This window comes from Esox lucius, chromosome 7 (assembly GCF_011004845.1).
Source record: "Esox lucius isolate fEsoLuc1 chromosome 7, fEsoLuc1.pri, whole genome shotgun sequence".
In the NCBI taxonomy this organism is placed as follows: domain Eukaryota; kingdom Metazoa; phylum Chordata; class Actinopteri; order Esociformes; family Esocidae; genus Esox; species Esox lucius.
This window is the reverse complement of record NC_047575.1, coordinates 26359436-26386378: the sequence shown is the minus strand read 5'-3', so window position 1 is coordinate 26386378 and position 26943 is coordinate 26359436. Positions and strand designations below refer to the sequence as shown.

The window sequence follows — 26943 nt, the reverse complement described above, 5'->3', positions numbered from 1 at the left end:
GTTTGAAAGAAAGAGACACTTTTTCATACAGAAAACCTACTACCTCACTGACTGTTTTGCCTGGTTTTCTCCTGCTGGGTATGTAAAGTGTTACATACAAAATTTGTTCAAAATTACTACACATTGGAAATAAATGACAATGTTTTTGGAAATAAATTACAATTGTATTGCATTTGTGTGTTTATGTGTATTTGAGTAGGTATACATTACTGTAACAATCTCTTTCAACCGGGTACCATGTAACACTGCCAATGCAAAAAGCAAAAACCTACTGATGGCATATTCATAGTAATGTTTTGTGTTGAGCTCATCAGTGTGCTGTTGGTTGGTAGACAGATCCATTCATATGATGCGAGTTTGCGTCATTTAGATTTTTTTTGAAAGAGATACAACAGTTTTAAATGCTGTGTTAGCTTTTGCTAGAGATTTGAAGGGTTTTACTTTTTGTGTTTGTGGTTGTGTTTAGAGGTCTGGGAAAATGAGCCAAAGATTCAGCAAATATGTGTAAGGAATTGTGGAAAACTGTAATGAACGTTAACAATCAATATGCCAAAATATGACTACTTCTATTTTAAAAGCACTTTTAGTTTGGTCTTTTCATTTCATTGAAAGTATTAATTTTCTATACAGTATGTCAGTCCATTCTAACTCCATCTCTGTGCTCTTTCAATAACTTGTTAATCATTTATTTCCCTAATCCTCCTTTTGCCCTGAAATTCTCAGTATGATTGTGTAAGTGAAAGGAAATAAATGTGAAGATATTTACTTACAGAGCCCTGATTGGCTGATAAGATGGTCCAAACCCCAACCTCTAACCCAGAAACAGTCTTTGGGTCTATTATAATCAGACCACATTGTGAGGCCCTATGATTTGGGACAAAATTTCCATCCCACCTGCTGAATGGGAAATTGCTAACATTCTTTCTAAACAATTCCTAGATAAAAAATGGGCATTACTGAGTGTAGATTTGGTGTAAATATAATAAAAACAAATGCATTTTTAACTACACTGCCACTTTAAGGTCTGAAATAGCCTGTTCTCCTTCATAAAGTCTAAGAGCATGTCTCTATTGTGTTCTCTGAGTTGAATTACATCTCCCACAGCTCCTAACGCTGCAGAGGACTTGTTTAAAGGATCCTGCACACCAAGCATTTGGAAATGAATGATAGTTTGTTATTGCTGTGCTTGGACTGGGTCCAGTAGGGTGTTGCACGTAGCTGATCCCAAGCTAGATCATATCTTTTCTTCTTTTGCCCCTCACAGTTTTACAGAAGGTTCTGGAGAGGTCAAATTCTGGACATGTGCGCCAATGGACATTTTGCCAAGCAATTATGAGACTTATCACAATACCCAAGGAAGTATTTTTGGGTACATAGGTGCTGGAGAAGACATCCCCAACCAAGGAACCAAAATGAAGCTTGTAAAAACTTGACCTACCACAAAGAGTCGCTACAGCATGGTGGGTCTCTATGCTGTAATAATCTATGTGCCAAGAACATGTCAGCCAGTCCTGCCTGGTGTAATTTATCAGGTCTTTTCTGATATCCTTTTGGAACTTATGAATGCTTTTATAAATGTTTGTGATATTCTGTTGCATCTTAGTAGAACCTGAGCATGACGACTCCTATCTGTTCCTGTCTAAGGTCCACCTGGTTGTGTTGATGTTGTGTAGCTCTAGAACCCTGACAACTGTCTAAACATTTATGATATATCATGATAAAAAAGGAACAACTCAAAGAAAACCTTTTGTTCTCCCTGGTGTGGCTTTCTCAAGCATTCCATGAATATGACATTTACATATTTTCACCAGGAGAAATGGACTACAATCCACAACGTTTATCTTCAAAATGTGCATAGTTCATTTTATTGTGTTTCGGACCGTTTTGCCATCAATCTAAACTTTATACCCCATAATGACAAAGCAATTTCTTTTTAGATATTTCTGCAAATTCATTTAAATTCCAAAAGTCTGTGTTGTAAGTATCCAGGCCATTTATTCAATGCTGTGATAACAGCACTGAGCCTGTTCCTGTAACATCCAACAAGACTGGCACACTTCTCGAACGATCTCGGACAACTCCTCTATGCAGCACATTTCAAGATCCTTGATAGTCTTAAGCTATATCCTTCACCCGATCTGTGTTGGTCAACCGCCATCCGTTTCCATTCAGCTGAAAGCGCTCAGGTTTTACCTATGATGCACTTTTGAAAAGATGTGTTCCCCTAACTGCACTCTAAACATTCAAGTGTATCTGGGCAACAACAGACTGACGAAAGCTTGTGGTTTCAAAACATCTTCAGAGTGGATACGGATCTACACTGACCTTAAAAAAAAACCACCCCAGAACACCTAGGACAAAGCCGCCATCTTCAAGTCCCCCAAATCGGTCTGTAGTCGTTGCAACACACCGGGCCGTAGGCAACTGGATGTGACGAAACTGGGGAGCATCGCACGAATACATCATGGAGTACTGCATGAAATACCAACCTTCATATCAAATACATGTGCATCTCATCTCCAGTTTTGACTCGTCCTTTTATAGTGCAACATGGTTATGAATAGGGTGACGCGGGACACACAATGCAACTTCTCCTTGGACTGCCCCTTTAAAAAGAAGAGATGAACTGAACAGAGAAACAGACGTGAGCATGGGTACACAGAAAGCACTGCTTTATTGACTACACTGGTCAACCACACCAGAGTGCCGGGAGGAGGGGCGGACAGGAATAGGTGGGGGGTAGGGGGGGGGTCATAGTGGACCCAGCCGTCTTTAAGGCAACACCAACAGCATGCAGATACAGTCAAATGGAACATCATATTGCTTTTTAAAGTTTTGCTTGACATTGAAAGTGTACAAAAAGGAAAAAAATAGGTTTTTGCACTAATGAAAAATACATTTTTTCGTTTTTCCTCCTACAAAGAAGATTTCTAATACAAGAAAATAAATATTGCAAAAAAAAAAGCCAAAAAATAATTTAAAATAGCTCTTCTTTTTAATATATGTTCAATATTTCTCTTTGCTATTAACAAATGGCACAACATTCTTTGAAACAAAGAATACAGAAGGATAAACCTCCTGCAACATTCATATTATCGTATCGTAGAACTGATGCAGATCGAAGCCAAAATGGGTGAGGAATTGAATTGTACACGGCAGCGCCTTAAAAGGACAAATAAGACAGGCAGGTGGAGGAGGGAGGAACCGCAACGGAGTCTGCTTCGATAAGAGAAATCCCAGACTCCTATCAAAATGATTTATGTGATCAGTAGGAGATACAGGTTAGGCATTTAGAGTGGCTGGGTCCGCCTCCGTCAAACGGCGCCCTTGTTCCCTACACAAGGCTCTGCTCAAAAGTAGTGCGACACACCGAGAACAGGGCGCCATTTGTGACGTGATGTCAGATCAGCTACAAAAACAAAACCTGCTTAATATGGGAGCTTGGCTCTGTTGCAGACAGTAACAGACTGGCCAATCCTCGGGAGGAGAAGCTGTGGTTGTGCATTAACCTTTATCTCCTGGAAAAGGGATTCATAAGTGCATTCATAAGACAGGGAATAATCACTATGAACAAAATCAACAGGGGATCAAACCGTTGGAACTTCACCAGAAGGCAAATCAATGTTCCCGCGCACACTCTCTCCATCCATGGGAAATGGTTGTAAGTTGTTGAATTAATACAAAAGATATAGGTATAAAAAAAGGCTGAGCCTCTAACGTCTGGAGGGGCGCCGTTGATTTTAAGGACAGGAACACCTTCTATGACCCTGCTGGTCAGAAATAGCCTGCATGCATCCCAAAGGACTTCATGATGCACTGTGGTTCTAGACAAAGCAAGTGCACTAGAAAGGAATAAGGTTCCATTCAGGGTTCCGCCGTGCTTCCAGAGAACAGCGGTCAGTTCCCTGGGAGTGTTCTCCATGGAAGAACGGAGAACAAAAGGATCAGCACACTGGGGAGCCAGCCGGACCATTTTAACTGCAATTAGCTTCAGCAAATCCTCTACATCCCATCACACACTCACAGAAACGCACGCACGCGCATGCACTCACACACACACACACACACACACACACACACACACACACACACACACACACACACACACACACACACACACACACACACACACACACACACACACACACACACACACACACACACACACACACACACACACACACACACACACGCGCACACACACGCTTGACAGACACAGACAAGCGTACATGTGTACAACCACGCGTGCGCGCACACAACCATCCACTCAGACAAACGGTGCACACCCACAAAACTACTGGCTTTACAGTTCCCCTTTCTTGTTATCAAATCCATCAATCTATGGCTCTGTATACAAAACAACAGCACAGAGAGCCAATAAACAGCTATAGTGACAACACACGTTTCTGCACTTTGTGTTTGTGAGCAGAGCAGAGAGAGGGACAGAGAGAGAGACAGGGGTGTTGTTCAGATTTCCTGCCAGCTAAGTTCACTGTGTGGACAGGGCGCAAACACTAAGAGGAAAGTACAAACTGTCCTCTCCCTCGACCGGCGTGCACGTCCCTCGCTCTCCCTCCTGCCCAGAGCAGCAGAGTGACAAACGCTCGCTCCACTTCAGAACACATGAACGTCATTATTTGTCCTTAAAGCACGTTCCTTTAATCCTCCTGCGCTTAAAAACAACGAAGGAGTGAAGGCGGGCTGGCGGAACACAGAAGCGGGGTGGGGTTGGGGGGAGGGGGGGGGGTTGAGACAGAGCGCTGGTCTGTGGGGTGGTGGTGGATTGGAATCATACTTCATTGTCTAGAAGCAGTCAGTAGACAGAGAGCTAAAGCGCCAGTAAGGAAGCAGTCTGTCTGATTATGAGTCAGCATTCTAGTTACATGAGCCGCGGCTGAAGCGTTACAAAAATCAGCTTGCAAAGGCTTTTAACACGGAAACAAAAAGGTCTCTAGTGCAGTATCATACATCATGGTTGGTGCATACAAAAACCAGATATGGAAATGGCAGTCTAACTACTGGAGCCTTAAACCAGCTCCTCATCGGACGAAGCAGCTAACACAGAAGAGGAGATCCTTTTCAGTGACGTTGTCGTTGTGTTCCATTTGTGTGTTCGTGGCCTTTTCAAGTCACAGACAACAACGACAGCAGCAGTTCCTAGGTGTGTACAGGGACAGCATTCGGACATTTACACAGTCTTTCTCAACCCTATTCCAGGGGACCTAATGCCTGAACGCATGTTTTGTTCCAGCCAAGCAGATACACACTCTTCAAAAGATCACACATTTTTATTAGTCGATTCAGGTGTGTTAATAAAGGGCTGGAATAATACAACTGTCAGCTGTTGGGTCCTCAGCAATGGGGCAAAGAAAACCTGCTTAAGGGCAATAACAATACCATCCATCCAAACAATCTGTAGGATAATACCATCCATTCATACATAATCTGTAGGATGATACCATCAATCCAAACATAATCTGTAGGATAATACCATCCATCCAAACAATCTGTAGGATAATACCATCCATCCAAACATAATCTGTAGGATAATACCATCCATCCAAACATAATCTGTAGGATTATTACCATCCATCCAAACAATCTGTAGGATTATTACTGTCCATTCATACATAATCTGTAGGATGATACCATCAATCCAAACATAATCTGTAGGATAATACCATCCAACCAAACATATCTGTAGGATAATACCATCCATCCAAACACAATCTGTAGGATAATACCATCCATCCAAACATAATCTGTAGGATAATACCATCCAACCAAACATAATCTGTAGGATAATACCATCCATCCAAACACAATCTGTAGGATAATACCATCCATCCAAACATAATCTGTAGGATAATACCATCCATCCAAACATAATCTGTAGGATTATTACCGTCCATCCAAACAATCTGTAGGATTATTACTGTCCATTCATACATAATCTGTAGGATGATACCATCAATCCAAACATAATCTGTAGGATAATACCATCCATCCAAACATAATCTGTAGGATAATCCATCAGTGTATGAAAAGTGCCATTACATGCTGCCTGCTGGACCAAAAGATCTCACCACCTCATTATAACCCAGCCTACTGTTTCTGAGAGGAAGCGTTGAAAAAGGGCGTAGAAGCCCGACTTCAAGAATAATAACCTGTTTTTCTACAACATTAGGGGCCGTACATGATAGGCTCCATCTAAAACACTGTCTAGTCTAAATCGGTGTATATATTGAATATTGAAACCAAGTTTACATTTCATTGTCTTAGCAAAACAAACGGCTAAGTGGTTGGGTGGATCCTGTAGCGCTACAACAGCACAAACACCACCCACCCAAACCGACCACCTATCTGCAGAGAACAATAAGCATTGTTGTTGTTACTGTGTATTTCTGTTGTAAGTGAAGCGTTAGGAGGAGTATAATGCTCTACTCCTTCTACGGTTGTAGCGGTCTGTGTCTCCAGGGGTTACGCTAGATGGAGGGAAGAGGAGCAGGCCGACACACACTGTGGCCATGGACCAATCCGCTGATTTAGGGAGTGTCATTCTCAGTCTGTGTCCCACCTGGAGCAGGGCGAGAAACTAAAACCTAATCATCTTGTACATTTTAACCCTGTTATACCAGCGCTGGGTGTGTTGGTGGGACATAACAATCAGCCACACACACACACACACACACACACACGATTCAGCAGCATTCAATTCTTCCCAGGTTGGTGGTGCCGAGGGCCAAGGGAACGGAAGGATGGAGTAGTGGTGGTGTTACGGCCGAGCCGCACCACACCAGAGCAGGCCGGAGCAACGCGGAGCGTCCCAAATTCACTTCACCGCGACGCCGCAAACTGGCCTCAGGTACATTTCTGTCCTCAAGGCCCTCTCGTTGGACGCCATCGTTAAAACAGAAGAAGGAGGCCACGCGAGCTGGCGGAAAGGGAACAGGGTGCGGTTTGGAACGCGGCCGGACTGAGTGCATGCTGGCCTGTCTGTTTACACACTGTTCTTTGGCATCATCAACTCAGGAGACAGCCAGGTGGTGGTGGTGGTACTGACTGGATACAAGCTAGCAGTACAGTAGTAGTCAGAGTTCAAACAGTGACGCCTTGCCCAAGGAACCGTTTCTCTATACATACCTATTATATGCGTAAAATAGCCTGTTTAATATAGTTTCATATATCTACCATTTAACTTTGATTTCAATACATCTTTAAACCCTTCTTTGTTTTCTTCCGTCATTTATTTTTTTTTAAACCCTGAGAAAATACTGTGGACCGCTTTAAGTATAAAATACAACTCTCTGAGACGAAAAAAACAAGAGTTAAAACAACAAATTTACAAAGAACTAAAAAAGGAAGCCAGAAGTCAGAATCCAGGACTCTGTACTGTAGCTGATTATACCATTTGTCGGGAGCAACAAAGATTCCAGAAGTTGCTTTACTGGGGCAGCACTTTGCACAAATATGGTAGAACTCGAGATCTGTGTGGCTTTGCATGCGGTTGGGTTGATTAATGGCAAAGCTGCATTTACATCCTTTTTTTTAGGCACTACAATTAAGGTTGGAGAAGCCCTCTGTTTCGGTATGATGGATTACCGATACAGCAGGTTTTCCTATTTTGATTGTAACAAATCAGATTCTAGAAGTGATTGATTGATTGACAGATAAACTCTTTAGGGGGAGCGACAGAAGGCACGCGATTTGTAAAATACTGTTTCTCCAAGGATTCCGGCCCACACGGAAGGTGAGAAGTCAATGAAGGGCTGACATACTTCTCAAACAGTATATTTCAACAACTGCTGAAAGCTGAGTGTGTGTCTTGGGAGTACGTGTGTAAACGTGTGTGTTGTCTGGTGTGTTTGTGTGTGAAAGGGTGTCTGTGTGTTTATGCACAATGTTTGTTTTACAGTTCCTGTTAACTATTGTGCTTTGAAAGGCTAATATTTGTGTCATATTGTTCTGTACATTTCTCAGACTGATTGTGAACGGAAAGGCTTTTTAAACATCATATCCCAGGGATCACCTCGAGGGACCCATCTTAGGTCAAGAGAAAGGAAGAGATTCACCTGAACATCTTATAATGCCCACAGAGTATTCAGCCCAAGTCTAGCGGTTAGTTCCACGGACGCCACGCCACTAGAAAGGGTTGATGACAGGGTCTACTGCCATGTTATACATCTAAACCAAACAAACCCTAAATGTAACGTAGTCCAATCCTATTCATCATCGGCTTCTTACGTCATCATACAGCATTTGTAACAAGCACTACTAACATCTAGGTGTTGTTTTGTAGCTATCTGACTAACAGCTACATTCAAATCCCCAGTACAGAGCAGATGAACTGATTTACGACTAGTGAAGTACAGAGATTTGGTTCATTAAAGCGATCTAGAGAAAACAACTGTATGTATAATATAAAGGGCCCAGACTCACTGGGCAGACAGTAGCTATGGTAACCAGAACAAGGGTCTGAAAAGACAGTGGGTTTCCTGGTCAACGATGGGTGTGTGCGCTCAGTTTTTCCTACAACGCCAGCACACTCCTCCTCAGCAGGTCCTCGTTCCCAGAATGCAACTTGGCCAGACGGAGCTTACGGCCGCTGGAGCGAGTGTCCGAGTCGCTCTGCTCGGCGTCAGAGAAGTAGCCATCCGTCTCGGGGTCCTGCAGCGACGACGACGAGGTCTCCTTCAATGGGCGGGTCTCCACCTCCCTCTCCACCACCTCCTGCGGCCCTACATCGCCGCTCTTCCCCCGGGACTTGCCGTGCCGGGGCAGGCGGAGGCGCAGGGCAGTGCGTGGGACAACCCCAGCCACCCCCTCAGGCACCGTCCCAGGACTACCGCAGGGCTGGGTTGGAGAGCAGGAGGCCATGGGGGGAGGTGTGGGGGAGGAGGCCGCTCCTGGACCCGCCGGGCTGTGCTCCTCTGAGATGTGACAGGAGTCCATTTTGGAGGTGGGCGGCTGCAGGCCCTCAGTGCTCCTGGTCAGGGGGAGGTGGGCCTTGGAACCCCGGGTCCTCTCTCCTCTACGAGCCCCGTGCTCTGGCCTCTCCTCCGCCTGCGGAGCGCTGGAGGCAGCCGCAGCGGCAGGAGCCACGGCGGAGTAGGGCGGGGCCGTCGCCGTGCCGTTGCTGGTGGAGTTGTGGCCTCGGCCTCGGGGCTTGGCCCGGGTCTTGCGGCCCAGCTGAGGGGTCTTCCAGGTAGACTTCACGGAGTGGTCCATCATGAGGCTCAGCAGGCTCTCCTCTCCCTGCAGGAGCTGGTCAGACAGCAGGCTGGCCGTCTTGTCGCGGTGCTGCCCGGCATCCAAGGCCCACTGGCTCAGCATGTCGTCAGCGGTGATCTGAACCGACTGGGCCAGCCAACTGTCAAACAGGTTGTTGTCCAGGGGAAAGGTCTTGGGGAAACCTGGGGAAAGACAGGGTACAGGTGAGAGGACAGTCGAGGGCCGGTGAAAACACATTATTAAAGCACCTTCCTATATAGGGCTACATGGCCGCTGGGTCCAAAGGGTGTGCAGACATACAGCAGTCCAGTAGTTGCGCTTGACACACTTGCTAAAGATTCGGTTGATCGATCTGTTCGACCGTGACCAACTACATCCTGTGACCTCAAAAAGTTACAAAAACAGTGGAGAACTTGGCTAGGTAGCTGCTCGGTGAAACACAATACATCACCATTTAACTCTGATTGGCTAAATCGAAAAAAAATTTTTACAACCCTTACAAGTTGGAAACTCCAGCTACTAACAGGAGGTGCTGGAATACAACCAACCTTATTTTAAACTTAGCAGGATCCTCTGTTCCATTCAGGAAGAAGTTTGGAACAAACCTGGAACCCGCAGAAAGTAGGGGTACCGCAGCACAGAGGATTAGAGGTCGGAATGCTGACCCTAAACATGACCAGACTGAATGCTGACCCTAAACATGACCAGACTGAATGCTGACCCTAAACATGACCAGACTGAATGCTGACCCTAAACATGACCAGACTGAATGCTGACCCTAAACATGACCAGATAAATAATGATTGGTAAACTGTTTCACTGCGGGTATGTCCCAAATGACACTGTTCTCCATATAGGGGACGATATTAACACAGAGCCCTATGGGTCCTGGGGAATAGGGAACCGTTTGGGTACGAACCTGTTGGTGAGTCTAGACAATGGTTTAGCCTCATTCTGGGTCTGTCTTTTTGGGCTTTGTCACCACCACCATCAGGGACTTTCACTGTCAAACTCAGCTTCTGGAGACGTGCTGTGTGTGTATATAATTAGAGGATTTGCATGGCTCCTCGTCTGTCATTATGGTCCAGTGTGGGCTGCCAGTGTCTCCCTGCAGCCCGGCAACACCAGCTCTCTCTCACAGGGCCAGGCGACAGCGAGAAGACGCCGTGGTGCCAGGCTGGGAGAGAAGGCGGACGACTCCCAAACTGCACCCCGTCCCCTACGCAGTGCACTCCCTTTGACCAGGGCTCAAGGGGTTTTACAGGGGGCCGTTTAGGACACCACCAAAGAAAGAGCGAGCAATACCCCACCACCCAAGTTCCCATCTCATGTAGCCTGGCCCCTCAGGGACAGCAGGCTGGGAAACAGCCTCCACCTCCCAGCCCCTCCAGAAACCAGACACACACTACACTCCAACCCACAATATTCTCATAGACAGAGCCACTGTTGACAAAGGATTTCCCACAAACACCTGCCAACAACGAGACCGTGAACACACACACAGATACAAACGCGCATGAATGAGATTTAGGCCCTGCTTAGAACGCCGTTATTAATCATGGTCGTGTACAAAGAAGGCTAATTCCACCACAGCCCCTATGGTGGAACACGGGGGGGGGGGGGGTCAAGTTGACATATAAGACTGCTAGATACATCATTTCAAAAGAGAGAGGGTACGCCTCTTGGCTCAGACAGGGAAATTGGGTTGAATGAGCTCCCAATTCGGCAGAAAACATCCCACATCCCTAGGACACAGTTCAATAACCGTCTGGTTGGCCCTGAGAACATCTGGAAGGCTTGCTACATCATGGGCACGGGGGTGAGAACTGGGTGAATGAGGTAAAAAAACTAACATCTAAAATGTGCAGTAGCAGTCAAAAGTTGGACACAAAGTTGGACACCCATTCATGGGTATTTCTTTAGTTACCATTTTCCACATTACAGAATAATCCTAAAGACATCAAAACTATGAGATAACACATATGGAATCATATAGCAACCAAAAGTGTTAAACAGATGAAAATACATTTCATATTGTAGATTCTAAGAACCACCCTTTGCCTTGATGACAGCTTCGCACTCTTAGCCTTCTCTCAACCAGATTCAAGAGGCAGTCACCTGGAATGCCTTTCCAACACTGAAGGAGTTCCCACATATACGGAGCTCTTTTTGGAGGCTTTTCCTACACTCTGCAGTCCAACTCATCCCAAAGCATTTCAAATGGGTTGAGGTCGGGTGATTGTGGAGCCAAGGTCATCTGTCGCAGCACCATCTCCCCCTAAGCTGGTTGAGTCTGCCTTGAATTCTAATTAAATCACAGATAGGGTCACCAGCAAAGCACCCCCACACGATCAAACCTCCTCCATGCTTTACGGCAGGAACCATAGACGGAGAGAAAATCTGTTTACTCACTGTTTCTCACAAAAACACATCAGTTGGAACCAAAAATCTCAAATTTGATCTTATCAGACTGAAAGGCAAATGTCCACTGTTCTAATATCCATTTCTTGAGATTCACGGTCCAAGCAAATCTCGTGTGTACTTCAGTAGTGATTTCTTTGCAGCAATTCGACCATAAAGGCATGATTCATCCAGTATTAGATGATGTTGAAATGTGTCTGTTACTTGAACTCTGTGAACCATTTATTTGGGTTGCACGGGTGCAGTTAATTGTTGACTTCTGAGGCTGGTAATATTAATAAAACAAATCCTCCGCAGCAGAATTAACCGTGGCTCTCCCTTTCCAATGGCGGTCCTCATGAGAGCCAGTATCATCATAGCTCTTGATGGTTTTTCCAAAAACACTTAAAGTTCTTGAAATTATCCAGATTGATTGACGTTCATGTCTTAAGTGATGATGGACTGTCCTTTCTCGTTGCTTATTCTGTTCTTGCATAACATGGACTACTACCATACAGACATAATGATGATCTTCGGTTTAACCCCGACCTTGTCACCCTCTGTACACCCACCCTAACTCATTAAAAAGGAAAGAAAGTAAACAAGGCACACCAGCAAACAGAAATGACGTCCAGGTGTCTACCCCATTAAGCTGGTCTTCAAGCTATCATTGAGACAAAGGGTGACTACTATGATGAATCTAAAATATAAATGTATAAGGATTTAACACATTTTTGGTTTATTGTACAATAAAAGTATATATAGGGAAAAAAAGTAAAATTAAATAAATACTCTTGAATGAGTATCTGTGTCCAAATCTCTGTCTGGTAGCATATTTTGCTCAATCCCTAAACAGACATACTCAGTAGTAATTGCGGTGCAAAATGACTCCGAGGTCTCAGACGCAGTGGACCTTTAGGAGAGAAGAGGAAATTGCGACCGTGGAAACCTTGATTTAAGCGTTTCTTTTCACATACTGTATAAACTGTGGTAAAACATTCTGTATTATATATCGGTCTGAAAATAGGTCAACCAGACGGCTAGGGAAAAAAATTATACATATATGTATAATTGCTGTCAAACTATTAAAATAATTAATCACAAAAGTTAGTTAATCCCAATTTTTGAATGTGTTCAAATTTGTATACATAAACACTTTATATACATTAACACTTTGCTTAAAAGCAGTGCATTACATTAAACACATTGTTTTATTGTTAACTACAGGCAGTGTTTGATTTGAAATTAAATAAGTGCAGGAGCTGTCTTTTTTCAAGTTGGTCCATGTCATGGCCCTTGAATTTGTCCCCTTAAACTCTGAGTTCTTCCTCTGCCCAGTACGTGTGTTCTTTTGCCCATCTTAATCTTCTTTTTAATGGCCAGTCTGAGATACGGCTTTTCTTTCCAACCCTGCCTAGAAGGTCAGCAGCCCGGAGTCGACTCTTCATTGCTGACATTGAGATGGGTTTTACGAGTATTATTTAATGAAGCTGCCAATTTAAATCAGTTTTTTGAAATAGACACTAATGTATTTATCCTCTTGCTCATTTGTGCACCAGGGCCTCCCACACTTCTTTCCATTCTGGTAAGAGCCAGTTTGCGATCTTCTGTGAAGGGAGTAGTAAACAACATTGTACGAGATCTTCAGTTTCTTGGCAATTTCTCACATGAAATAGGCTTCATTTCTCAGAACAAGAATAGACTGATAAGTTTCAGAAGAAAGTTCTTTGTTTCTGGACATTTTTAGCGTGTAATCGAACCCAAAAACGCTGTTCTGAAGATGCTGAACTAGTCTAAAGAAGGGCAGTTTTAATGCTTCTTTAACCAGCATGACAATTTTCAGCAGTGCTAACAATCACAAAGGGGTTTCTAATGATCAATTAGCCTTTTAAAATGATAAACTTGGATTAGCAAACCCAACGTGCCATTGGAACAAAGGCGTGATGGTTGCTGACAATCGATGTAGATATTTCACTGAAAATCATCAATTTGATGTTATTTTAATGGACAAAACAATTATTTAGAAAAAGTGACCCCAAACTTTTGAATGGTAGTATGTATGTGTGTGTATATTATATATACACTCACCTAAAGGATTATTAGGAACACCTGTTCAATTTCTCATGCAGTTATCTAATCAACCAATCACATGGCAGTTGCTTCAATGCATTTAGGGGTGTGGTCCAGTTCAAGACAATCTCCTGAACTCCAAACTGAATGTCAGAATGGGAAAGAAAGGTGATTTAAGCAATTTTGAGCGTGGCATGGTTGTTGGTGCCAGACGGGCCGGTCTGAGTATTTCACAATCTGCTCAGTTACTGGGATTTTCACACACAACCATTTCTAGGGTTTACAAAGAATGGTGTGAAAAGGGAAAAACATCCAGTATGCGGCAGTCCTGTGGGCGAAAATGCCTTGTTGATGCTAGAGGTCAGAGGAGAATGGGCCGACTGATTCAAGCTGATAGAAGAGCAACTTTGACTGAAATAACAACTCGTTACAACCGAGGTATGCAGCAAAGCATTTTTAAAGCCACAACACGCACAACCTTGAGGCGGATGGGCTACAACAGCAGAAGACCCCACCGGGTACCACTCATCTCCACTACAAATAGGAAAAAGAGGCTACAATTTGCACAAGCTCACCAAAATTAGACAGTTGAAGACTGGATGAATGTTACCTAGAACAGCTGAACTTTATTTGTGATTAATCAGAGTCATGTTGATGACTTCTATTTAACATGAATTTTAATGTGATTGGTTAATTCTGAACACAGCCACATCCCCAGTTATAAGAGGGTGTGCACACTGATGCAACCAGGTTATTGTAAGGTTTTCCCCCCTCCAAAATTTCAGTTTGTTTTTCAATTGAATTGTTCATGTTATAGGTCACAGCCCTGGGATCCATACACCCACCCTCACTAATCCCATCAACACAGCCCTGGGATCCGTACCCCTGCCCCCAGGATTCTCGAGGGGGAGAAGAGAGGGAGATATGGAAGGAGGATTGACGGAGGTGGTGAAGGATGGAAAAATTAAGATGGAGAGAGGTAGTGAAGAATGGAGAGGTGGAGATGGAGAGAGGTGGAGAAGGCTGGAGAGTAAGAGATGTAGGGAGGTGAAGATGGAGGGATGTGTTGAAGGATGGAGAGGTGGAGATGGAGGGAGGTGGTGAAGGATGGAGATGGAGGTGAAAATGCAGGGAGGTGTTAAAGGATGGAGAGGTGGAGATGGAAGGAGGTGGTGAAGGATGGAGATGGAGGTGAAGATGGGAGGTGGTGAAGGATGGAGAGGTGGAGATGGAGAGAGGTGGGGAAGGATGGAGGGGTAGAGATGGACAAAGGGAAAATGTATTTGCATCCAGACCAATTAACCTCCCTCTGTCCTCTTACTCTCTAAGGCTGTAGTCACACACAGACATCCACTAAATATATAATTGGGTGTTTTTCTCTGTGGAAAATACCTCATGTCAGCTGTTGTCAGACAAACCGCGTATGCGATAGGGAAGGAACGCTGTTGACCTCCCAAATGGCACAGCATACACTCTCTAACACCAGTCCAATACCTCAAACCTCCCTCTGCTACAGCCCTCCAGTTTGTAGACTTGGTGACTTGGGTGTCTGACCGATATCTTCCTTCAAAGCAAACAACCCCCAAGCTAAGCTCCATCAAAGGGGTCAAGCCACTCACATTGCCAGGTTAGGTTTGCCAGGTATAGTTTACAGTATAGTTTGATAGTTCTAAATAGGTATTTCTTTTGGCAGGGACCGTATCAACAGAGGAATACTGAAAGAAAAACAAAAAGAGCAGTGTGTCCACCAGGAGGCGTTGCTGTGATGTATCAGCATACCTAGACACGCCAATAACATGACGCAGCACCTTCAATAGAGACAGGAGACCAGAGAGTGGAAGAGAGAGGTGAGGAGGGACGAGAGGTGCGGAACAGAGAGGTAAGGAGGGATGAAGTGTGAAAGAGGAGAGGTGTGGAGGATGAGAAGAATGAAGGAGGAGAGGAGTGAAGAATGAGAAAAGGAACAGATACAAAGAAGGGCGGGGTCTACTCATGACCCTGTCAAATCCACCTTTCTTATCCCCTCCATCTGCACCCCAAAAGGAATGTCTGCTGGCTACAGTCTCTCTATCTCAATCACCACCCCACTGTGAATGTCTACTGGCTGCAGCCTCTACTCTGCCCTCTAATCTCCTGCTCTGGGGCTCAGTCTGCTGCTGTATTGTAGCAGCCCATTCCAGGCTAGACCTGGCCAAGGATGGAGATAACACAAAGTAGAGCTGGGAATGTAGGTTAGGATACCTAAGGTAGAACCAAATAGGGAGTGTGGCAAGGTTGAACCAAGGAGAGAGGGAGTCTTGTTAGAACCAAGGAGAGAGGGAATCTTGTTAGAACCAGGGAGAGGAGGAGGTAGGGTGGCTAAGGAGATTCAGAGAGGGAGGCTAGGTTGAACCAGAGAGGGAGGCTAGGTTGAACCAGAGAGGGAGGCTAGGTTGAACCAGAGAGGGAGGCTAGGTTGAACCAGAGAGGGAGGCTAGGTTGAACCAGAGAGGGAGGCTAGGTTGAACCAGAGAGGGAGGCTAGGTTGAACCAGAGAGGGAGGCTAGGTTGAACCAGAGAGGGAGGCTAGGTTGAACCAGAGAGTGAGGCTAGGTTGAACCAGAGAGGGAGGCTAGGTTGAACCAGAGAGGGAGGCTAGGTTGAACCAGAGAGGGAGGCTAGGTTGAACCAGAGAGGGAGGCTAGGTTGAACCAGAGAGGGAGGCTAGGTTGAACCAGAGAGGGAGGCTAGGTTGAACCAGAGAGGGAGGCTAGGCTAGGCTAGTCAGGGCAGGAATGTGCTGGCTGGGGCAGAGGCAGACATGTGTTTGTGCAGGCCCTGATACAGTCTGCCAATTGTTCTCAGGTGCCAGCCGTCGTCTTGACAACCTCACATACGATCCAAGCAAGGAAAGGGGGGAGGGTCAAAAGGGTAGAGTGGGAAAGAAAAGGAGAGGGTGGGAGCACACAACTCTTGAGGTAACAGAAATGGAGTGTTAAATGATGCCCTTAGTATCAGTGTGAGGATTCTGTCCGTTATCCAGCAGCACTCAACATGAAAACCCAGAGGAGCAGAGTGGATTCACCAGGACAACACTGGGTCTGCCCCCCAGCTCTTCCCCTGGTTTAGCCTAAACTTTGAGGGAAGGTCTCTAGGGAATTAAGGAGAGCAGCTCTGCATTAGCAGGGGGAGACACTAGGTCCATGGAGACAGGGTTGTCACCGGAGCCAGGTGATATGGACATCTATAGACAAATGGATCTTACTCTCGATTCCCTCAACTGTCATTATTATTAATATCAGTCAAACCCACCATAATTAATCAGTTTGGTCGCTATTGACCATTTTGGTTTTACTGTCCTCTCTCTTCTCCACAGCAATACGGGTAACCTCTTCAGCGGTAAAGTACACCTGAGAACCTACACTTGCACCAAGACAGGTAAACAGATGTGTTTCCATGGTTGCAGCTGGGATGCTTCTCAGTAACTCTCCTTGGCCATATCTGATCTGGCAGCTTCTCTGACTCAACTGGTCTCCCTCAGCGACACAGTAGATCACACCGGCTGCCAGACGCCTGCAAACAGTGTCCAGGAAGATGAATGGAGGAGGGCTGATAACCGGTAGTAATTCATCATCCATTTAAGTTGAGGAAACTCTGGCCTGGATGTCTACTTTTCCCCATTTTGGGTCGGGTGAGATACATTTATTTAATTGTTTGTTAACTGATGTTCCTTGTGCAGGATGCTTTTAAAAAAATAAAATAATCTACACACTAATACACTGTTCTAAACTCTGCCATCAAAGGCTGGTCACAAAGAGACAGTTCTCTGGTTACTGTATTTTGATTGTTTGTCTTACAACATTTTGTGGGACTGTATCAACAGTGAACTAATGAAACAAAAATCTACAGTACTTCAGGGGTGAATCTTTCCATTAAAATGACAAAAAATACCCATGAGTCCTAAACCACAATGGCGGACAGTTTCCTTATGGATTCCCTACGAACAGATTCCAGGTCTGGTTCCCTATGTACTGATTGCATTTAAACGCATTACCTTTTAAATTATTCTCTCTTGGGGACTAAGGACACTTCCTGTTCAGTAAGACAGCATGCTGATCGTCACGATCATCAGCTGGGTTGACACAGACCTGGTCTCCACGGTGGAGACCTAAGCTGCATCCGGATTCTCCACGTCTCCCAACATGAGCACACTCTCTGTCCCAACTGGACTGGAGAGGAGTTGGCTGGAGGGAGAGACCGACTCGCCTCCTCACATCCTGGACCAGGTCCAGCAGACTTACCTAGCTGCTTGAGGAGGGAGCCGTTGTCAGAACTCCACCTCTCTTTCTTCTTCTCCGGACTGCTTTTCCTCCGCTCCTTCCCCCTCTCCTTCACACCGCTGTTCTGCCTCCCCTTCTGACCCTTCATGGTTTTCTCTGTAGAGGGAAGACAGGCGTATCACAGTGCCATCTCATTATATACTTGTTATGGTTGGCTGTAGCCACAGGGATTAAATAATCGCGGGCCAAATCCAAAAACCCTCACCCCATCTTAGTCCCGGGCTGTGGACTGAAGTAGGAATGGGCTGCCATTGGGAAGGCTGTTGTGTGGACACGGAGGCATCACATACCTACGGTCAAGTAAGCTTATAAAACGGTGTTTGATTACATTATTACAAACACACTCAACCGCGTGGAAAACCTCTGCGTTGCCACTGGCCTGCTCGGCCTCAGGATGTAGCTAAACCTTGTCCTTTAGTCAGACATAACCAGGCAGTGACCCCAAGACGGCTCCCATTACCCCAGCAGCCAGAGAAACATTCCATTACCCAACAGACCCATCAGACAGACTGTCCCCACTTCTCAGAAGCGCTCTGACCGCAGCGAGCAAAGGACATTGATGTGAGTGTGTGTTTGTGCCTAGTTTCCCCGGTCGACAAGTTGAGTAAACGTAATAAATCTGTCCCCTTCAGAACCATCAACATATCCATTGACAGCTTTTCTAATAGGGGCCAGCGAGACACTGGAAACTAACCAACACACACCTACGTAAATATTCACACACACATGTACACTGACGGTAAATATACATTTGCGCCCACATCAATTTGAAAACACACACACACACGTCAACATAAGACTGGCAACAACTATTCCATCCCACCAGGGGGCTTGGAGCTGTGGCCACACCCCTCACACCTCTCCCACCCGAGTTTCATCTTGCCGACGTGCTATAATTACATATTCTACTACATGACTGTCACACAACGTTTTTGACAACTAGCTCAACGTTAGCCTAAGATTTCAAGTGGGACTTGAACCATTTAAACAACATCAAATCTTAATAATTTAAATAGGTTCAAATACACTCAATGGACACTCCAAGGTAGAGTAGGGCATTTGAGGAAATGTTGCAGCAATGCAGAATGGGAAAGTACATATAGTATATATGGTATTGGATAAAAAGTCCCTTCAGTGAAAACTAGGGATATGACAAAATGACAATTTTCCTCACGGTTTATACAAGCATTTTCTTATCTGTATTTGATACATAAAACTCTATGTGAATTAGTACGTTTAGCTTGTTATTGTATACTCACAACATCAAAGATGCACTAGCTAACTTTAAGCACTTTAGAAGATAGATCTCGCTAATCAATAGAACAAACTAAAAGGAAAGGCCACAAAATTAATCAGGTAGAATTGCTATTTGGCAATGAGTCTGAATGGATTAGGAGATTAGAAATTGCACAGTAAAAATAGTTACATTCTCAATCAGCCTGGCCTTAGTTAGCAACTAACGTATATAGTAAGATACTGAATCCAGCTAAGGAATTTAGGCTTGTGCAGATTTTTCTTTTACAGTCTACTTTATTTTAACCATCGTTTTGGTGCATTTTATTTCAAGGCTTAATGTCTGTAGCTCTTACAATAATGCACAGGATATTTTTATTCAGGCAATTGGCAAGATGGCATCCTGCATTTAGTCATTCTTTTAGTGGTTTCAATAAGCTTACCTATATTTTGTTTCATAAAGATGCTAAATGTTTTTTAGTTTTTTTTTTATAGTTTGTTTGAGATGACTGTATCTTATACAATCCACCAAGCCTCCAATCTACTAAGGAATTCCTTCTCGTTCAATTCCCCATACATCCAAATGGTTTTCCGGGCTTTACCAATGCACTGTGCAACTTTGTAGCTCCCCTCAGTAGCTGGAGTTTCCTCAGCACATGGATTCTCTTACATACTGATTTTAATACATGGACACAGCCCTATTGATTTCATCTGCCCAGTCTATCTCACCCCACAATTTTTTTCATGTCCTGTTTCAAAACAACACTGGACACTTGACATCTGAAAAACAAGAGTTTGTCAACAGAGAAGCCAAACATCTTGGCCCTTAAGTAAAACACATCTATATTATTTTGTCTAAGCAGCAATACATGAGCTGACTTGTTTTTTACTATGGTGATGCAGTTTTGGCCCCGAACTTAATAGAAAAATAAAGGAAGGCTTGCCAGCAGGGAGCAATGTGAAAGATTGTCAGCATTGTTTTGTTTTGAATTTAGAGATGAATTTAGCAGGAAATGAGGAGAAAGGTTGTGTGGAACCAAACGCTGCATAAAAGGTCATAGTTAGATTAAGATTGAAATGTTGTTGTGACTACTACAATAATTAGAAAACAAACACACAAAACTAGCAAAACCTCCAAAAGATAAGCTATTATAATGAAATCAATATTTCATTATTTTTTGTTATTAACATTTTAAGCAAGAGCTTGGTGTGCCAAGGCAAACAGCCTGGCATTGCTGACCCCAGTAAATAGAGGCGGATGTGCCCAGGCATTGCAGGTGGACTGGAATATCCTACTGACACAAGTACTGCCTGGCTGCCCTCCTGCGTGGAGGAGCAGGACATGAATGACTGGTAGCTGGCTGGTTTCCTGTGGGTTATGTTTCATTCTGATGCATCATGGTGTGTCTTAAGGGACGTTAGTGAAAGTGTAGGTTTACTATAAGTGCGTGTGTGTGTGAGAATATTAATTTACGTATAGATCTACACACTGGTGTGTCAATGTGGTTATAAAATAAATCTGTTCCGTGTGTGTGTGTGTTATGTTGTCTCTGTTAATGAGTGTGTGTCTGTGTGTGCCTGTGTTAATGTGTGCGTGTGTTAATGTGTGCACGTTAGTGTGTGTGTTTGTGTTAAAATACGTGCGTGCGTTAATATGTGTGTGTGTGGGTGTGTCTGTGTTAGTGTGTGTGTGTGTGTCTGTATTAACGTGTGTGTGTCTGTTTTAATGTGTGTTGTTGTGTGTGTTAGTGTGTGTCTGTGTTAATTTGTGTGGTGCTGCAGCAGAATATATTCTCTCTGCAACAGTGAAACGTGCGAGACATTTGAAATGGTCCTCAGATAAATTGTTTTTCCTCTCGCTCTCCCTTCTCTCTCTCTCTCTCTCCCCTCACTGCACTTTCTCTCATCCTTTTTCTCAATGTCTTTCCTCCTCCCGGTCTTTCTATCCTCCTTCTCTATCTCTCTTTAAATATGTTCTCGTCAGGAAGGTGCTGTGATGCCAAGGGATTGGTGTTTTTCATGTGTGATTCATTTTCTCTCTGAGCGTGCTCAGTTGCACTGTGTATTTGTGGCACTGTGTCCCACTTCTTACCTGCACTCGTTAGCACCTAACCACGGAGCACTTCTCTGCCACTCCCACTCTCACATCCTCTCCCTCCCCCTCACACATCCTCTCCATCCCCCTCACACATCCTCTCTCACGCTCCCTCTCTCTGAAAGACAGATCAAGACCCCTCTCCACAAACATACACACAGCTAAGGCATCAAGGAGCATGGTGAAAACAAGTTAATATAAAGGGAACACTATTAATAATAATAATAGCAGTTTTAATATATATACAGTGGATATAAAGTCTACACACCCCTGTTAAAATGCCAGGTTCTTGTAATGTAAAAGAATGAGAAAAAGATAAATCATGTCAGAACTTTTTCCACCTTTAATGTGACCCATAACATGAACAGAAACAGAAATCTTTGAGGGGGAAATATAAAAAACGTATAATAACCTGGTTGCATTAGTGTTCACACCCTTAAAGTAATACTTTGTTGAAGCACCTTTAGATTTTTTTACAGCACTTAGTCTTTTTGGGTAGGAGTCTATTAGCATAGCACATATTGACGTGGCAATATTTGCCCACTCTTCTTTGCAAAAGCGCTCTAAATCTGTCAGAATGTGAGAACATCTCCCGTCCACAGCCCTCTTCAGATCACCCCACAGATGAAATGTGAACTTCCTCTTCAACGGACGCCTGAAGGTTTTGTGCCAAAATTGCCTGGTATTTGGAACCGTTCATAATTCCATCCACCCTGAACCGGGGCTGTTCCAGCTGAAGAAAAACTGCCCCAAAGCATGATGCTGCCACCACCATGCTTCACTGTGGGTATGGTGTTCTTTGGGTGATGTGCAGTGTTGTTTTTGCGCCAAACATACCTTCTGGACAAAAAGTTCACCCTTGGTTTCATCAGACCATAACACATTTTCCCACGTGCTTTTAGGGGACTTGATGTTTGTTTTTGCAAACTTTAGCCGGGCTTGGATGTTTTTCTTTGCAAGAAAAGGCTTCTGTCTTGCCACCCTACCCCATAGCCAATTCATATGAAGAATACAGGAGATTGTTGTCACATGTAGCACAAAGCCAGTACTTGCCAGAAATTCCTGCAGTTCCTTTAACGTTGCTGTAGGCATCTTGGAAGCCTCCCTGACCAGTATTCTTCAAGTTCTTGGTAATGTCTCTGTTGTGCCATATTTCCTCCATTTGATGATGACTGTCTTCATTGTGTTCCATGGTATATCTAATCCTTTTTAAATTATTTTGTACCCTTCTCCTGACTGATATCTTTCAACAATGAGATCCCTCTGATGCTTTGGAAGCTCTCTGCAGACCATGGCCTTTGCTCTGAGATGCAACTAAGGAAATGTCAGGAAAATCCTACTAGAACAGCTGAACTTTATTTGTGATTAATCACAGTCACTTTAAATGATGGCAGGTGTGTAATGACTTCCATTTAACATGAGTTTGAATGTGATTGGTTCATTCTGAACACAGCCACACCCCCAGTTATAAGAGGGTGTGCACACTTATGCAACCAGGTTATTGTGAATTTTTTATTATAATGTCTTCCCCTTGAAGATTTCAGTTTGTTTTTCAATTGAATTGTTCACTTTCTAGGTCATATTAAAAGTGGAAAAAGACTGACTTGATTTATCTGTCTCATTCTTTTACATCACAACAACCTGGCATTGTAACTGGGGTGTGTAGAATTTTGATATCCACTGTGTATATATATAGTAATAGTTGTTATAGTAGTAGTGGTATTAATAATATTGCTAGTTGTAGGAGAAGTATATATAGTATTATAAGTAATGGTAATAGTATCAGTAGTAAAAGTGGTACAACTAATAATAGCAGTGCTGGTGTGGTAGTAAAAAAATATATATTAGTAGCATTAGTATTAGTGCTGTAGTAGTAATAGCAGTACCAGCAGCAGTAGTGGAAATAGTATTAGAAGTAATAGCATTGGTAGTAGTAGCAGTAATAACAGTATTAGTAGTAACAACAGTATTAGTAGTAACAACAGTATTAGTAGAAGTAATAGTATTATTAGTAGTAGTAACAACAGTATTAGTAATGTATGAGTAATGGCAGCAGTAGTAGCAACAGCAGTAATTGTAGCAGTAATAGTAGCAGTAGCAACAGCAGTAGTAGGGGGAGTGGGGACAATAATACTCTTGACCTTCCTCTTGCCAGTGAACAGGCTTGGTAGTTCTTACTCTCTGACCCAGGTCAAGGGCCCAGGTCAAAGAGGGCCATGTGTCTTTCAGTAGTAAAGAAAAACCAGCCACTCTGATACAGAACAAGTAGCAAGGCTTAGGGAGATGGGAAATGTGTGGTGTGTGTGTGTTGGCCAGGGGGAGTTCTGCGGTACTCAATTTGCAGAGTTCATCATTCCTGAGCCCCCAAAGCCACTTCGTAGCAAGACCTCCTGACTCAGCACTTCTCCCCCGCTACGAGGGGCCAGTGTTGGCCGGCCGGCGCTAAGCAGCTATATCTATTCACATATGGAGATGAGGGTGGGGCACCGAGCTGGAGGGGACAGATAGAACCCACAGCCTCAGGGTACCGATAGAACCCACAGCCTCAGGGTACCGATAGAACCCACAGCCTCAGGGTACAGATAGAACCCACAGCCTCAGGGTACAGATAGAACCCACAGCCTCAGGGTACAGATAGAACCCACAGCCTCAGGGTACAGATAGAACCCACAGCCTCAGGGTACAGATAGAACCCACAGCCTCAGGGTACAGATAGAACCCACAGCCTCAGGGTACAGATAGAACCCACAGCCTCAGGGTACAGATAGAACCCACAGCCTCAGGGTACAGATAGAACCCACAGCCTCAGGGTACGTGTGTCCCCCCCCCACTAGCGCCTGGCTCTTGTTAGACACAGAGTCCTTCCTAGCTTTCCAAGTCCCCATCAGAAGTCCCTGTCTTTCCTGCTGCTAGGTCTCAGATGGCAGCGTCCTGACTGGAGGAATTTCCTCTGTCACCAGGCATAGTGAATCATCACAGCGATACAGGCCCCCCAAAAGACAGGAAGTCCAGGGGACTGAGACACCACCTCGCTAGGGACGTCATGACAACCCGCTACGGTTTACAGGGTCATTCCCGTGTCCCACATTCAGCAGATGGAGGGTCGACAACAAAGTTGGTCAGAGCACACAGCACAGAGAGATCACAAATGGCTCCCTAGTCCCTTCATAATGCACTGTGGAGCCAGATCAGAAGTATTGCACTAGGTAGGGAATAGTGTTTCAGTGGGGAAGCCCGTCAGTGGGAGAGTCCTGTTCTGGGTCTGGTGTCCTTAGAGGAATCCACTACACTGACTCACTGGCTTGCAGGGCTTAACACACAGACAGAGAGACACACAGCACACACACACACACACACACACACACACACACACACACACACACACACACACACACACACAGCAGACACACACACACAGCAGACACACACACACAGCAGACACACACACACAGCAGACACACACACACACACACACACACAGCAGACACACAGACACATACAGACACACAGCCCTGTAGACACTAGAACCCAGGGAGGACGGGCCCTGCCCATCTGCCTGTGACCGGCTCTAGAGGCCCAGCAGTGTCTACTGTATGTAGTGGGACAGTAATGCACTCATACATGTGTCTATTGAATGTAGTGGAAAGTTGATGCACTCATACATGTGTCTACTGTATGTAGTGGGACAGTAATGCACTCATACATGTGTCTACTATATGTAGTGGAAAGTTGATGTACTCATACATGTGTCTATTGAATGTAGTGGGAAGGTAATGTACTCATACGTGTCTACAGTAAGTAGTGGGAAGGTAATTAAATTTTACTTCACCTAATGTGTCACCAAGCTTTTTTCATTTCCAGTGACAAATTCCATTTTATGAACTCACCTCCTGCTAGGTCCTCTTCCAGCAGCTTGACCTGCAGATGGAAGATCTTCTCCTGAAGGTCACACAGGGAACTCTTCATCCTCTCCCGCCGTGTCACCATGTAGCACAAGTTCCTCACCTGCCAGACACAGAGAAACACGCTTTACACAGCCCATTTCACCCCATTATAGCACCCAGGCTGGATCTACAGCAGACTAAAATCTCAGTGAGACCACCTAAATCCCATCTCTCTCTCTCTCTCCAAGAGTAGAGCCATTGGAGCTTTAGTCTAGCCTCTGGGCAGGCCAAATTCTCTTAGCAGAATCCTCCCACCCAACGCCCCATCAAATCACAACTTTCCTATGTTTTTGTGTGTGTGTGTGTGTGTGTGGGGGTGGGGGGGGAGCAGAGTGTCTGTGGTGTTTTACAGAACTTTAGCGACTACCTCCACTTCTGGGAGCTCTCTGGTAGGGCCACAACCAAACCACTGTGGAGTAACTACCAGCAAACCAGGCCGAGTTTAGCTCCAAGCCAGGGAGAGGATACACACACAAAAACACCAGGGTTTCTGTTTGCCGGCTTTAACCAGATAAAATAAACACAAAACCAATAAATAGAACATTAACCACTCAAATTGTCTGGCAAAGCTGCTGTTGTCACAAACACAAATGTCTTAATTCTCCTTAAATGGTTGGTCACATTTTGCCCACGTCTAACCTAGTATACTTAAGTATGTTAGTTATATAGCATTAAATATTGTACTAATGTCATAAAACATTTATAAAGTGCTTTGTTTATTCAAGCGTATCTGAGCTTGTTTTGTTGATCAAAAAGAATAGTCCGGAAACTGCACACTACCAGACGAAGCATAGCTGTTGGTATGGCAAGACGGCATCACCTAGCACCAAAGCACCAGCTTAGCTAAATGAATAGATAACAAAAAGAACCCCTGATATCCCTTCTGTACAGCAGCCATCCTCACAGGGAAGCAGGACCCCGGCTGCCCTAAGCAATTTTCTAACCTCATGTATAATAATTTAATAAAATGTTTTACACCCACTGTGCTCCTGGGAACTTTGAAATTGCTCTGACTAACAACCTTCAACGCATGGCTTGGTTTTTGCTCCGACCAACAACAACCTTCTACGCATGGCTTGGTTTTTGCTCCGACCAACAACAACCTTCAATGCATGGCTTGGTTTTTGCTCCGACCAACAACAACCTTCAATGCATGGCTTGGTTTTTGCTCCGACCAACAACAACCTTCAATGCATGGCTTGGTTTTTGCTCCGAACAACAACAACCTTCAATGCATGGCTTGGTTTTTGCTCTGACCAGCACTGTTAAGTGTGGGACCTGTTAGAGACATATATATAAATCATTGTCCACCCACCTGAGTTTACCACAGGTTGACTCCAATCAAGTTCTACAGACAAGGATGATGAAAGCACACAGGACGCAACTGAGCTCAAATCTGAGTATCTTAGAAAAGGGTCTGGATACTTAGAAACATACATTTGAACAGATCTCTGAAAACACTGTTCAGTGTTTGTCTGCACACATTTTTTTTTTAAATTTAATTAGTTGATTTATCTTTTTTTATTATAAGGTGTAGTGGATTTCTGCAATGTTCAATCAATGTGAAAAAATGAACAACAAATGAGAAAAGTAAATAATGAATCACAATATCAAACTGCAATACTGAGTATACTGCAAAACAAAGATTGAA

At 44.3% G+C, this 26943-nt stretch overlaps 1 protein-coding gene across 4 annotated transcripts in view; it reads right to left on the bottom strand.

Moving 5' to 3' along the window:
• Positions 1 to 4148: 4148 nt before the first annotated feature.
• The window catches only part of jade2 (jade family PHD finger 2), a 123532-nt gene continuing 100737 nt past the window's right edge, over positions 4149 to 26943 (bottom strand). For all 4 annotated transcript variants that reach the window (XM_029120651.2, XM_029120652.2, XM_029120654.2 and 1 more), the window contains 3 exons: positions 25236 to 25353; positions 17982 to 18116; positions 4149 to 9413 (listed from right to left, as the gene is read on the bottom strand). In XM_029120651.2, coding sequence (XP_028976484.1) covers positions 8530 to 9413; positions 17982 to 18116; positions 25236 to 25353 — 1137 coding nt within the window. In that variant the 3' untranslated portion in view covers positions 4149 to 8529. The remainder of the gene's footprint in view (positions 9414 to 17981; positions 18117 to 25235; positions 25354 to 26943) is intronic.